Source organism: Toxotes jaculatrix, chromosome 1, assembly GCF_017976425.1.
Source record: "Toxotes jaculatrix isolate fToxJac2 chromosome 1, fToxJac2.pri, whole genome shotgun sequence".
Taxonomy (NCBI): domain Eukaryota; kingdom Metazoa; phylum Chordata; class Actinopteri; family Toxotidae; genus Toxotes; species Toxotes jaculatrix.
Window position 1 is genome coordinate 31,121,119 of NC_054394.1, and position 10,972 is coordinate 31,132,090.

Genomic DNA, 10,972 nt, shown 5'->3' on the forward strand with positions numbered 1-10,972 from the left:
GTCTCAGTGGAGTCGTCTCTTATCGGGACGATAGAAAATCAGTCTGCAACAGTTTTGCCAGTTGAATAAATGTTAACGGAACTGTTCAAGCTACAGTCTGAAGTGGAAATCAAAATATTGTAGTAGTAACAGTGGGTGAACTGAAATGAATGAGCAAAGCAATGCCACTGTGTGCCTTGGTGCTTTAGCAGCAGCTTGTGTTTTAGTCGTTTAATATGCTTTCAGGATTTTATCCATGAATCCTTTTCATCTGTTGCAACTGGGTCTCACCAGGATGAGACATCAACATTAGCTATACCAAAATCTGAAGATTAGCAGGACTGCCTTTGTTTTGCTGCAGTATTTTATCACATTTGTTTCTTTGCTCCCAAAACTCCCGCAGGCTTAGTTCTTCTGGGTTTGGGCTCAGAGTAAAACCTGGAATGATCCACCGCACTAACATGTGTCTCTCCCGCTGTTATGCAGTCTGCTCAAGACGACAAAGCCACCATCCGATGTGAGACGTCACCCCCCACCACCCCACGCTCCATGCGCCTAAACAGAGACGCAGGGCACGCTGCCAGCCATGAGGACATTAGAGACATTCGAGGGTAAAATCTGTGCATGTTACCTGAAGACAGTTAATTTTTCCTCATAGTTCTTTTGGTTTGTCTTCTGTCTCGTCTCTTCTCACGCTCCATCTGATCACTTTCCCTTTGGTCCTGCAGTCTGGCTGGCCTGCAAGACGGCCAGGGCAGTAACCCCAGCAGTAGTAACAGCAGCCAGGACTCCCTCAACAAAGCAGCCAAGAAGAAGAGTATCAAGTCTTCCATTGGACGCCTCTTTGGAAAGAAGGAGAAGGGCCGACCCAGCATTCCCGGCAAGGACTCCCCCAGCCAAGGTCAGACGATCGGCAGCACATGTTCATTTATAAATCGTTCCATTCCATGCTGCCTGTATTGCAGTTCCAGTTCATGTCACAGCTGAGAACAAGGTGTTTGTTTATGTTCCTAGCTGGCACTCCTGAGGCAGAGAACTCTCCTAAGGACGGCTTAGGAATGGGCACCCTGGGAGGCCCCGCCGAGAAGAGCCGGAAGCTGCAGAAGAAGTAGGTGTCTCCCTCACAGTTCCCTGGTCTCTATAATTAATCTAGATTAAGAATGAAGTTTAGAGATGACAGGATCACAGCTTATTATACAGGAAGCCTATACAGGAGTACGGTGTTTATAGTGTAAATGTCCCTGAGTGTTACCGTGGGCTCTGTGCTCCTGCTGTAGTCCAGGTCTGGCTCACACGCTCACCCCCTGCCACCTGGCTCACGCTCACTCCTCTATCAGCTCATCTTCCTCCCATCCCACACCCAGTCATTTCCACTGCAGCCATCTCCCACAAAGATTTTTTTTTCCTTCATTCTTAGTTTTGTGAGATATGTTGCCAACACCATGAATGTTGTTTTGCTTCCATGTAGCTCTTAAATTAGCATCAATTCGTTCTTTCTCTGTGTTGTTTTGCCAACCTCCCTCTTCTTTTTTATCATCCCCTTCTCATTCCATGTGTAGTCCAAAGACAGGGTAAGTTGGTTCATGTTGCTTTTGCTTTGCCTTATCTTCTTCCCACACTTGGCTTCACGTTGACCAATAACTGAGGACCCCAAACAACTGTCCCTCCGAATGTCTGATGGCTTTTCCATGCTGCTCTTTACCCTGCTTTCCACAGAGGAGCTTAACTAACAGGAATGTGTGTGTGCTGATTTTTAGTGAGTGACAAATTTTCCTCTTGCAGTTTTCCTGTCGGAGCATGAAGTTATGCACAACTGCAGCTACAGGAAAGATAGTTATTGGAGCATTTTATCCAAATAGTTGGCTTTTCGTGAGTGGCCGTGTCCATAAGTTTGAAAACAGTCATGTAATAAACAGAGTCAGCAGAACCACTGTGCTGTTGCTAATGTCCTCAGAGTTTAATTGAAGCAACGACAAGAATGTGCCTTTGGACATATCATGGCAGATCTGCTAAACAGAGGATGGCCCTGTGTGTCGCACAGCCCCATCTAGTGGCCAAGTACAGCAGCTTTCTTCATTTTATAGCAGCAGTTAACACTCGTTTTCCATGGTGGTGAACTCAAACAGCTTTCAGAGAAGCTTGAATTAAAAGCTTCTCTCCCACCGACCTCAGAAACCTCCTCCCACCAATGGCATCGATCCTTTATGACAAACTGAGAATGTGCATGACATGAACGTACAATGTTCACAAAGCTATTGCAGAGGTTCCTCTGTCCTAAACGCTTCCCTCTGTGCATGTTACATCCCCTACAGCCGTAGAGGAATGCGTCTATGATAAGTGTACTTTGTAAGTGGACTCTGAAAGCACTGGTTCTGGGAGAAAACTTAACTAACTAATAAAGTTCCTCAGTCCTGAAGCCCTGGCTGTGTCCCCAGGTCGTCTCTCAGAGGTTTAACAAAACACCCATCTGGATGAACCTGGGCAGTCAAGGCTTGAAAAAGGCGGAGGAGGTTTTGACAAACACTTTGGTCTCTATAGGCCGGTGTTTTGTTAATACTTTTAATTAATGACACTCTGTTGAAGGTTTTCCAGATGAGTATGTCTCTGAGTCTTCCTGGGTTTCAGTCTCTTTGTTTTCTCTCAAACTCCTGCTCTCTGTTTGGACTGTGCATGTCAGTCGATGTCTTGGGGTTTGTGTATTCATCAAAAGGTGAATTTGATTGATGGGCTCTGTGGATTTGGGTGCGTGGCTACGTAGTTGATCTTTTGGCAGTTTGAACTTTTACTGCATATTGGCTTTAATTTATATTTTGTGTCTCAGGCATGAGTTGCTGGAAGAGGCTCGCAGGCAGGGCCTGCCATTCGCCCAGTGGGACGGACCAACCGTTGTGGTTTGGCTGGAGGTACGGCACAGACGCATCTAATCCGAAAACCGTTCAGATACGTCTAATAGCATTTATCCAGTTTAACCGTCTGTTTAACCGTCTCTCACCTGCCCCTCCCTGAGCAGCTGTGGGTGGGCATGCCAGCCTGGTACGTGGCTGCGTGCCGTGCCAATGTGAAGAGCGGAGCCATCATGTCGGCGCTGTCGGACACAGAGATCCAGAGGGAGATCGGAATCAGCAACCCGTTACATCGCCTGAAGCTACGCCTGGCAATCCAGGAAATCATGTCTCTCACCAGCCCGTCTGCCCCACCCACCTCGAGAACGGTACTTATCTGTGGGGTTAAAATGTTTACAGAACACACACACACACACGTAGCTGTTTGCCACCTTAAAGCAGATACTGCTGAGACACTTTTAAAGGCCTGATGATTCCTTTTATCTCTGTCCACACTGTGTGAGCATGAAACTTTTACTGCATTCACTTTTTAACTGCTTATATACTTAACACGCACTAATGATGGGAACAAGCTAGGTCTGATTTTAACTCATTCTTTTGCTAACAGTGTTAACAATAAATGAACAAGCACTTCTTGATTTTCTCTCCATCCCGTCCTGTCTGTCCTTCATCACTCGTCCCTCTTTGTGTGCGTCTCTCACTTGTGATTGGGGGGTGTCAAACGGTCAGACCACAGGAAATGTTTGGGTCACGCATGAAGAAATGGAAAGTTTGGCAGCCACACCTCCCACGGTTAGTCAATCCTGATCGGCTCGACACCGGTGGCTTCTCACATCTGTGCTGACTGTCGAGGCTCGTTCCAAGTTGCCGTCAGGACAGACAGACTTCACTCACTGCATGCATATGTTTACGTTTGACACGTTACCGTGGTTGATTGTTCCATTATTAATCTAAAATATTGCATCGCACAATTTCTGGCTTCTCGGAGACTCACACGGCAGCTTGGAACAGTCCTCCTTTTCCTCTCTGCTTGTTTGTGGTTTTTCTGTCCTGCTCGTTGATAGTAGCAGTTTTCTCCTCTCTTTGTTTAGACCTCAGATACTGTGTGTGTGTGTGTCTGCTTTTACATTAGCTAGTGTTTTGTGTGTATGTGTGTTAGCGCTATAAAAACAGCTGCTGCCTTTGTTGTCTGTCTTTTTGGTGAAAGGTAAAAGATGCCTTGTACTGAGCACCAGATACTGAGCATGATAGACTCCCTCCCACTGACACCTTTGATCATTGGTTTAAATTATTTTTTAGCTGTTTTTGGAACAATGTGATGTATGAGGTTTGGGCAATATCATGATATTCACTGTAAAACAATATAAACCATGGTAAATTCTGTTTAATATGTCATTATATTGCGGCAGTGATGCTAATCAGTGAGCAGCATCAACGTGGTTCACTCATTTTATTTGTCAGATGCTGAATTTACCATCGATACAGTTTCTCTGTCAGTTTTCAGGAACTTTGTTCATCATCATGTTTTAGTGTTATCAAAATCTGAAATGACATAATGGTTATAATCCATAATGGAGGATTTCATCCGTGTTGCCCACTCCTGCAGTGTTAATGTTTTTATTTCCTCTGTGATGCTTTACCATCCATTTGTCTGCTTTGTTGTTCTGTTTCTTCGAATGAGGTTTTCCACATGAAGCTGCTCTAACCCAGCACTGCTGCCTCACTAACCCCTCGCCTGTCTTTTCTTCTCACCATGCTCACTCTAACCATGTTAACACCAGGAGGATGACGAGGGTAGCTGGGCCCAGGTTTGCACACGTTCCCCAGAACCCCACCTATGCTCACTGTTCTCAACACCATCTTTAACTCAGTGTTTATTCTTTTTAAAAACGTCTCGTAGAGGAGATGTCACAGTTTTCCCTCTGTATTTATTTCCAGATCATTTCTCGGTTAAAGCGTGCCATTTTTTTTTTTCTTAGTTTACCTGTCCGGCAGGGCCATTTGAATTTGAACCCTCACTAAATACTAACTGCAGCCAGACACCTGAAGTAGTGGGCAGGTGTAGAGTAAATACCCCAGTGAAGCCTGGAAGTACTGAGGGTCTGATCTCTGGTCCAGACAAAACCGGCTCGGGACAAAATTATAGATTAATAAATAAATTAGATAGATTAATGGAAAAGAGGCTGTAAAGTAGCTGCCAGAGATACTGCATATTAACAAAATGCTATTTGTTGATCTCAGTTTTGTTTTTTTTTTACCTCCCATTCAGCCTCATAATGTATTTTAGAGTCAGAGTATTTGTACTCGCTGTAGCTGGACTTTTTAGTAACGACTCAGTGGCTGCATCTAGTGGTCGTCGTGCTGAAGTGCAGGCGTGAGTTTTCAGCAGGAAACCTGCGGCGGCTGGTTTATCATCACAGGGTTTGTCACTTGTGGTTAGTTTGCAGTGTGACAGGTTTCCTGTGTAAAAACCACAGCATCAGAGGAGTTAACCAACAGGCGTGCAGACAGTAAGAAAGGCCATAACTCGTCCAATAAAGCCTGGGAACATTATATTTAGTTAAATGGGACCAAAGTTGGTAAATATTTTACACCCCGATCAGTCTGCAGTCTGACATTACAGTTGATTAACTACAGGCCTTTGTTCCATAACTCAAAGTTTAAGATGATGATTAAAAGATTCTTTACACACTTCAGAAAACTTACAACAGGTCAGAGTACATGAAGGAATTCTTATGTGCTAAATTATTTTAATTGGAAATTGATTGTTCTAATTAAGCACCTCCAGCAGACAGAATGTTTTAATATTGCTGTAGAACTGTATGCATAAAGGCGAACATTCAGTAGAGCAATCTTTGAAATGTGTCTGCCTTTAGTTAATCACCAGTCCCATTAGGATTTATCAGATTGAGGTTGATCAGCGAAAGGCATCCAGCAGGCTGAACCCTCTCCTCTCTGACCATAGACGTTGGCGTACGGAGACATGAACCACGAGTGGATTGGTAACGAGTGGCTGCCCAGCCTGGGTCTGCCGCAGTACCGTTCCTACTTCATGGAGTCCCTGGTGGACGCCCGCATGCTCGACCACCTCACCAAGAAGGACCTGAGAGGACAGCTGAAAATGGTGGATAGCTTCCACAGGTAAATCACATTAAACTACGACATTTAGCAAATCCCTGAAGAGACCAGACCAACAGCGACATTCTCCCATATAAGAACTATTTTCTGTGTATCCAGAGTCTGATACTGCTTATTCCTCTGTTGTCTAGAAACTGATACACACGCAAGAACCTAACTAAAAGAGTCTTTAACAACTAATGAGGTGATGCAGATAAACAATAACAAACCGTCTGTGTTTCCCTGCAACAGGAACAGTTTTCAGTGTGGAGTCATGTGTCTGAGGAGGCTCAACTACGACAGGAAGGAGCTGGAGAGGAGGAGAGAAGAATCTCAGCTGGAGGTGAAAGGTAACGGACACCCTGCAGGTCAGATTCATGAATACACTCACACCCACTCAGTTATTTACCTCTTTAAGTCACACTGTAAGACACAGTGTTCTGTGAATTACACCTAAGCTGGTTTTCTCTGTCGTGGTTCTGTTTCTTCAGATGTGCTGGTGTGGAGCAATGAGCGCGTGATCAGCTGGGTTCAGGCCATTGGACTGAAGGAGTACAGCAGCAACCTTTATGAGAGCGGAGTCCACGGAGCTCTGCTCGCCCTGGACGAAACCTTCGATCACAACGCCCTGGCCCTGCTGTTACAGATCCCCACGCAGAACACTCAGGTTCACACACACACACACGCAGGTTCCCTTACAGACAGGCTGATGAACAGAACAGAGAGGTCAGCTCTGGTTAGTCTCATTTAGAGTTAAATGAGTAGAATGAGTAATGAGTAATCTGTGCTTCTCCTCCTCACGTCTCTCTTTTCTAGGCCCGAGCAGCTCTCGAGCGTGAATACAACAGTCTGCTGGCCGTTGGCACAGACAGGAGAATGGAAGAGGTGACAAACAGACACACACATCACACACACACACACACACACACACACATACCAACACAGTGACACAAACCAAGTGAGAAGTTATGTGTGAAAACAACTTCCTCTCCTTTCCACACCTCTCTCGATCCTCTTTCTTTACTGTGCCTGTGTTCAAGGATGACGATAAGAACTTCCGCCGAGCGCCCTCATGGAGAAAGAAGTTCAGGCCCAAAGACATGAGGGGGATGTCCCTGGGTACATCAGACACGCTCCCCGCCAACTTCCGAGTGACGAGCAGCAGCGCGGCATCTCCCTCCACACAGCCAAAGAGGAGCCCGATGGACGGTAAGCAGAGGAAGGAGTGCCAGAAGTGTGTGCACGTGTGTGTGTGCACGTGTGTGTGTGTGTGTGTGTGTGTGTGTGAGAGTGAGAGTGTGTGTGTGTGTGATATGCTCTGTCATTGCTGCTACTCACTCAAATAAAACGTCTCTGATGGGCAGTTTCGCCCTTTTTTCCTCACGTACTCTGAATTCTGCGTGAGCGGCTTTGCTGCTTTGCCGTGTGTTCATGATGCTGTAACTAACGGCATGTTTCTGCATGTGATTCTGCCAACATGGAAACGCAGGAAGTCAGTCTATACAGAGGCTGGACACTGCCACAGTCAGGACCTACTCTTGTTAACACACAACGGTAAGACAACACGCATCAACCGTTATTTCCATACGAGAAGCACGTGTACACTCGGAGCCTTTAGTTCGGCTGTTCCCTCACTGCAGAGCTGCGCCGTCTCTCTCCAAGCAGAACGCAGCTTTCTTGTTCTGGAGTTGTCGGCTCTAATAACGCACGTTCTACGCCTCTCCTCTCTGTCCCCTTGTCTCTCTCCCACCCGTTCCTTGGCTTCTGTCCTGCTTCCCCTCTCGTGTCCGTTCATCTCTCTTTCCCCCTTCTCAGTTTATCCTCATTATTTCTATAGGTAACCGCTGGTCAGAAGACGAAGGGGAATTCCCCGCATTCAAGACCAGGATGATGAACTGAAATCACTTGCAAGGACACTAAACTGATGTTTGTTTGTTTGTTTTTTTTGTTGTCATCACAGAGAAAGACCTTACTCACCAATCTCAGTATCTCTAGAGGAAAAGTTCTAGATTTATCTGCATTTGTTATATTTATGTAAACCAATGGGACATTTAATTGAGTTTAGAATTACTATGTTATCCTTTTTTTGCCTCTATCCCCTTAATCAACCCACTTTTTAAAAGCATAAACATTTCTCCACTGTGCCCATATTAAGCTCAGCTCTCAGATGTATGTAACTGAATGTTTCACTTGTCTGGAGTTTGTATATTTCTACCAACAGACATTTTATCTAATCTTTTTTTTATAATCCTGATTCTATTGACCAGATGTATGTTTTGTTTCCTCTTTGATTTGAACTCTAATCACTGAATATATGCTTAAGTGACTTTGATATGTGATATAACTTAATTCATATACTTTGCCCTTTTTAACTGTTGTAATTTTTGTAGCTTGTTACCTGTGATGTTGTGTAAATGCAGCTCTTAGGTCAATGGATGTGTGAATATCAAACAAATTGCTGGAGTTGTTGGACTGTTTCACAACCTGCTCAGCACTGTGAGTCATCCATCACCTGTAAAATAACTGCTGGCAAGCCAGGTGATGGTGGCAACAGATATCATGTGAAACACAGAATATTTTCCTTTTCTCTTCTTTATTTTCCATATCTGCGATACCAAAATGAAACTCTTGAATTTAAGAATTAAAGCCATATGACAGTAGCGAAAAACAAAACAAAAAACAGAGGGCTACTTTCGGATGCAAGTGAAAACAGAATTCCAGGTTCTCTGTAGTTGACCTTGCATGCGGAAACTACTCCACTTATCCCCACCCGACCCACACCCTGTGCATCCCTTTAACAAAAACAAACCTTCCTCACTCTGGAGAGACACGCAGACAGGCTCACTCGTACAGGAGGACTTCAGACGTACGGATGAGTCCAAAGTGTGGAAACTCCTTCGATGGACCAACTTCACCGAGGCCTCAGTCGATCCCCGCTGTGACTACGTAACCCTGGAGGCGGTGCGATCCACCCACAAACCTTTTTTAAAACACTTTGTACGAAGTTTTCATATCAAGCCTTATTGTTTCTTAACTCCTGTCGTCTGTTCTTATTTATTACTCACCCACGTTGTGTTGCGTCACTTATACTTTCAGAGCTAAAGCCCCAGTTTGTTCCTCTGAATGTGGCAAAGCTCCTCATGTCTAATTTTGTCCCGTCTACTTTCACAACACAGGTTCCACCGTTAGTGTTCATGGTGAATGAGGAGGAACCGAAGAGTTTTCTTTCACACTACATTTAGTTAACGCTTAAGGTAGCGATGCTTTTTTTTTCCTGTTTGTGATGTAGTCACGTAGACACAATGCAAATCGTGTTGCTGTTTTATTCCTGCTCTACCCATTGAATCTTCTGATCTTGTAACAATGATGTACAGTCTGAGTACTTATAAACTATTTTTATCACAGTATTATTTATTGCTTACTTTCAATAAAATACTGAAACTTATTTTCCACTGCAGATGAAAAGGCTAACGCTTCTCCTTTCAAGAAGAATTTGTGTTTTTGTTGGTTTCCTCAGACCGCCTGCTTCACCAGGAACAGAGTAAGGAAAATAGAAAAGGTCCTTGTTGAGTATGAGAACAGATTGTTCCATGTCCAAACACAGTGTCTGCAAATGGAGTTTTACTGAGAAGAAAGTGGTTGATGCTTTTTAAAATGGTTGCTACTCTTTCATAATTCACAGGACTCAGGTTTCTCAGTTGTTGTGCTTGTAAACTGTAAATCTCTTTTTATAATCCTGATCAGTTGGCAGCACCTCAGCTCACCTGTCTCAGTTTTCAGGCAGCCTGCAGCGACGAGTGTGCACTGTTCAGTAAGGCTTTGTTCTGTGGTTCTTTCATTTCTGAGTAATTTCCCAGGAGTTTCCTGGAAAGAACTGTAATTTGATGCTAATTATAGGGAATGGAGATTGTTCAGTCTGTACATTTAACATAATTTAACTCCCGTCAGTTGCTTGAGTCTTGTAGTCGGTGGATTGCAGGTCAAAGTGTCCACACAAACAGAAGAATTTCCAGTAACAAATGAATAAAAGTTTGTTCAAAATTCATCTTTTCCTATAATTAGTACCAAATTGCAATGTTATCAATTACAGTACCTGTGATAAGTGTCACCCCCCCGTTGCAATTTCAGTGTTTTATTGTTTCACAAAACTGAATCAGATTTTTTAGGTTTTTTGAGGCTGATCAACAGAATTTTTTTTTTTTATGTCAGAGTGAAAGAAAGTGATCTAAACTGCTGTCAGAAAACAAGTCCTCCAATAAAGTTTTAATAATTTATTACAGATTTACTCAGCTATAAATGATGCTTAAATCATTTTTGTTCTGAACTTTTAAATAAAAATGTGATTTTGAAAACATAATTCATTGACACCAGGTATGTGCTCATAAAAACAAATGTGTTGGAAGCTTTAAAAAGAACTTTTCAGGTTTTCAAGTCTCCTCAAGACTTTTTTATCATGTGAAGAAACTGAAATTCTTCTGCAGTTACAGGAGGAGGGAGGAATTAAAATACATTTCAAAAGAAATATAATAAAATCAGAAGCTTTAAAAAAAACAACAAACCTGATAAACACAGATAATTCATACAACTTATATGCAGGTGGTGTAATGAATAATTTCAATGTTCAAAATGTGCGTTGCGCAAATGAGCTTTGAGTTCAAAACTTAATCAGTGTGAAAAAAATCAGAATAATCGATTTAACTGTTGTAGCGCCACAATCTAATGTTTTTAAAGGAGGAAAAATCAGGAGTTTCCCCTCTAATTCACATTTTCCTAGCAAAACTCTCATCTATGCTGGACCATGAGTCCCACCCCCTGCGGGACGTCCTGCCAGCTCTGCAGAGCAGCTTCAGTGACAGATTGCTCCACCCTCGGTGTGTGAAGGACAGATTTAGAAGATTTTTCCTTCCTGCAGCTGTCAGACTCTATAATGAGCACTGTTAACACACAAACTTGGTTACAATTCCATGCAACTGTCAGTGTAATATCAATGTGCAATGACTCAATTATTACTCAACTCAACAATCTCCATCTCA

The 10,972-nt window shown here is 43.5% G+C and overlaps 1 protein-coding gene across 5 annotated transcripts in view; it reads left to right on the plus strand.

Moving 5' to 3' along the window:
• ppfia1 (PTPRF interacting protein alpha 1) overlaps positions 1-9,396 on the plus strand; it is a 34,704-nt gene extending 25,308 nt beyond the window's left edge. For 2 of the 5 annotated variants that reach the window (XM_041036722.1, XM_041036736.1), the window contains 12 exons: positions 466-590; positions 708-880; positions 994-1,087; positions 2,801-2,882; positions 2,990-3,190; positions 5,788-5,963; positions 6,192-6,289; positions 6,431-6,606; positions 6,756-6,824; positions 6,980-7,148; positions 7,429-7,493; positions 7,755-9,396. In XM_041036722.1, coding sequence (XP_040892656.1) covers positions 466-590; positions 708-880; positions 994-1,087; positions 2,801-2,882; positions 2,990-3,190; positions 5,788-5,963; positions 6,192-6,289; positions 6,431-6,606; positions 6,756-6,824; positions 6,980-7,148; positions 7,429-7,484 — 1,419 coding nt within the window. In that variant the 3' untranslated portion in view covers positions 7,485-7,493; positions 7,755-9,396. Of the gene's footprint in view, positions 1-465; positions 591-707; positions 881-993; positions 1,088-1,538; positions 1,551-2,800; positions 2,883-2,989; positions 3,191-3,551; positions 3,615-4,603; positions 4,631-5,787; positions 5,964-6,191; positions 6,290-6,430; positions 6,607-6,755; positions 6,825-6,979; positions 7,149-7,428; positions 7,494-7,754 lie in introns of all 5 variants that reach the window. The other 3 variants (XM_041036714.1, XM_041036728.1, XM_041036745.1) reach the window with 3 other exon arrangements.
• Positions 9,397-10,972: the final 1,576 nt, after the last annotated feature.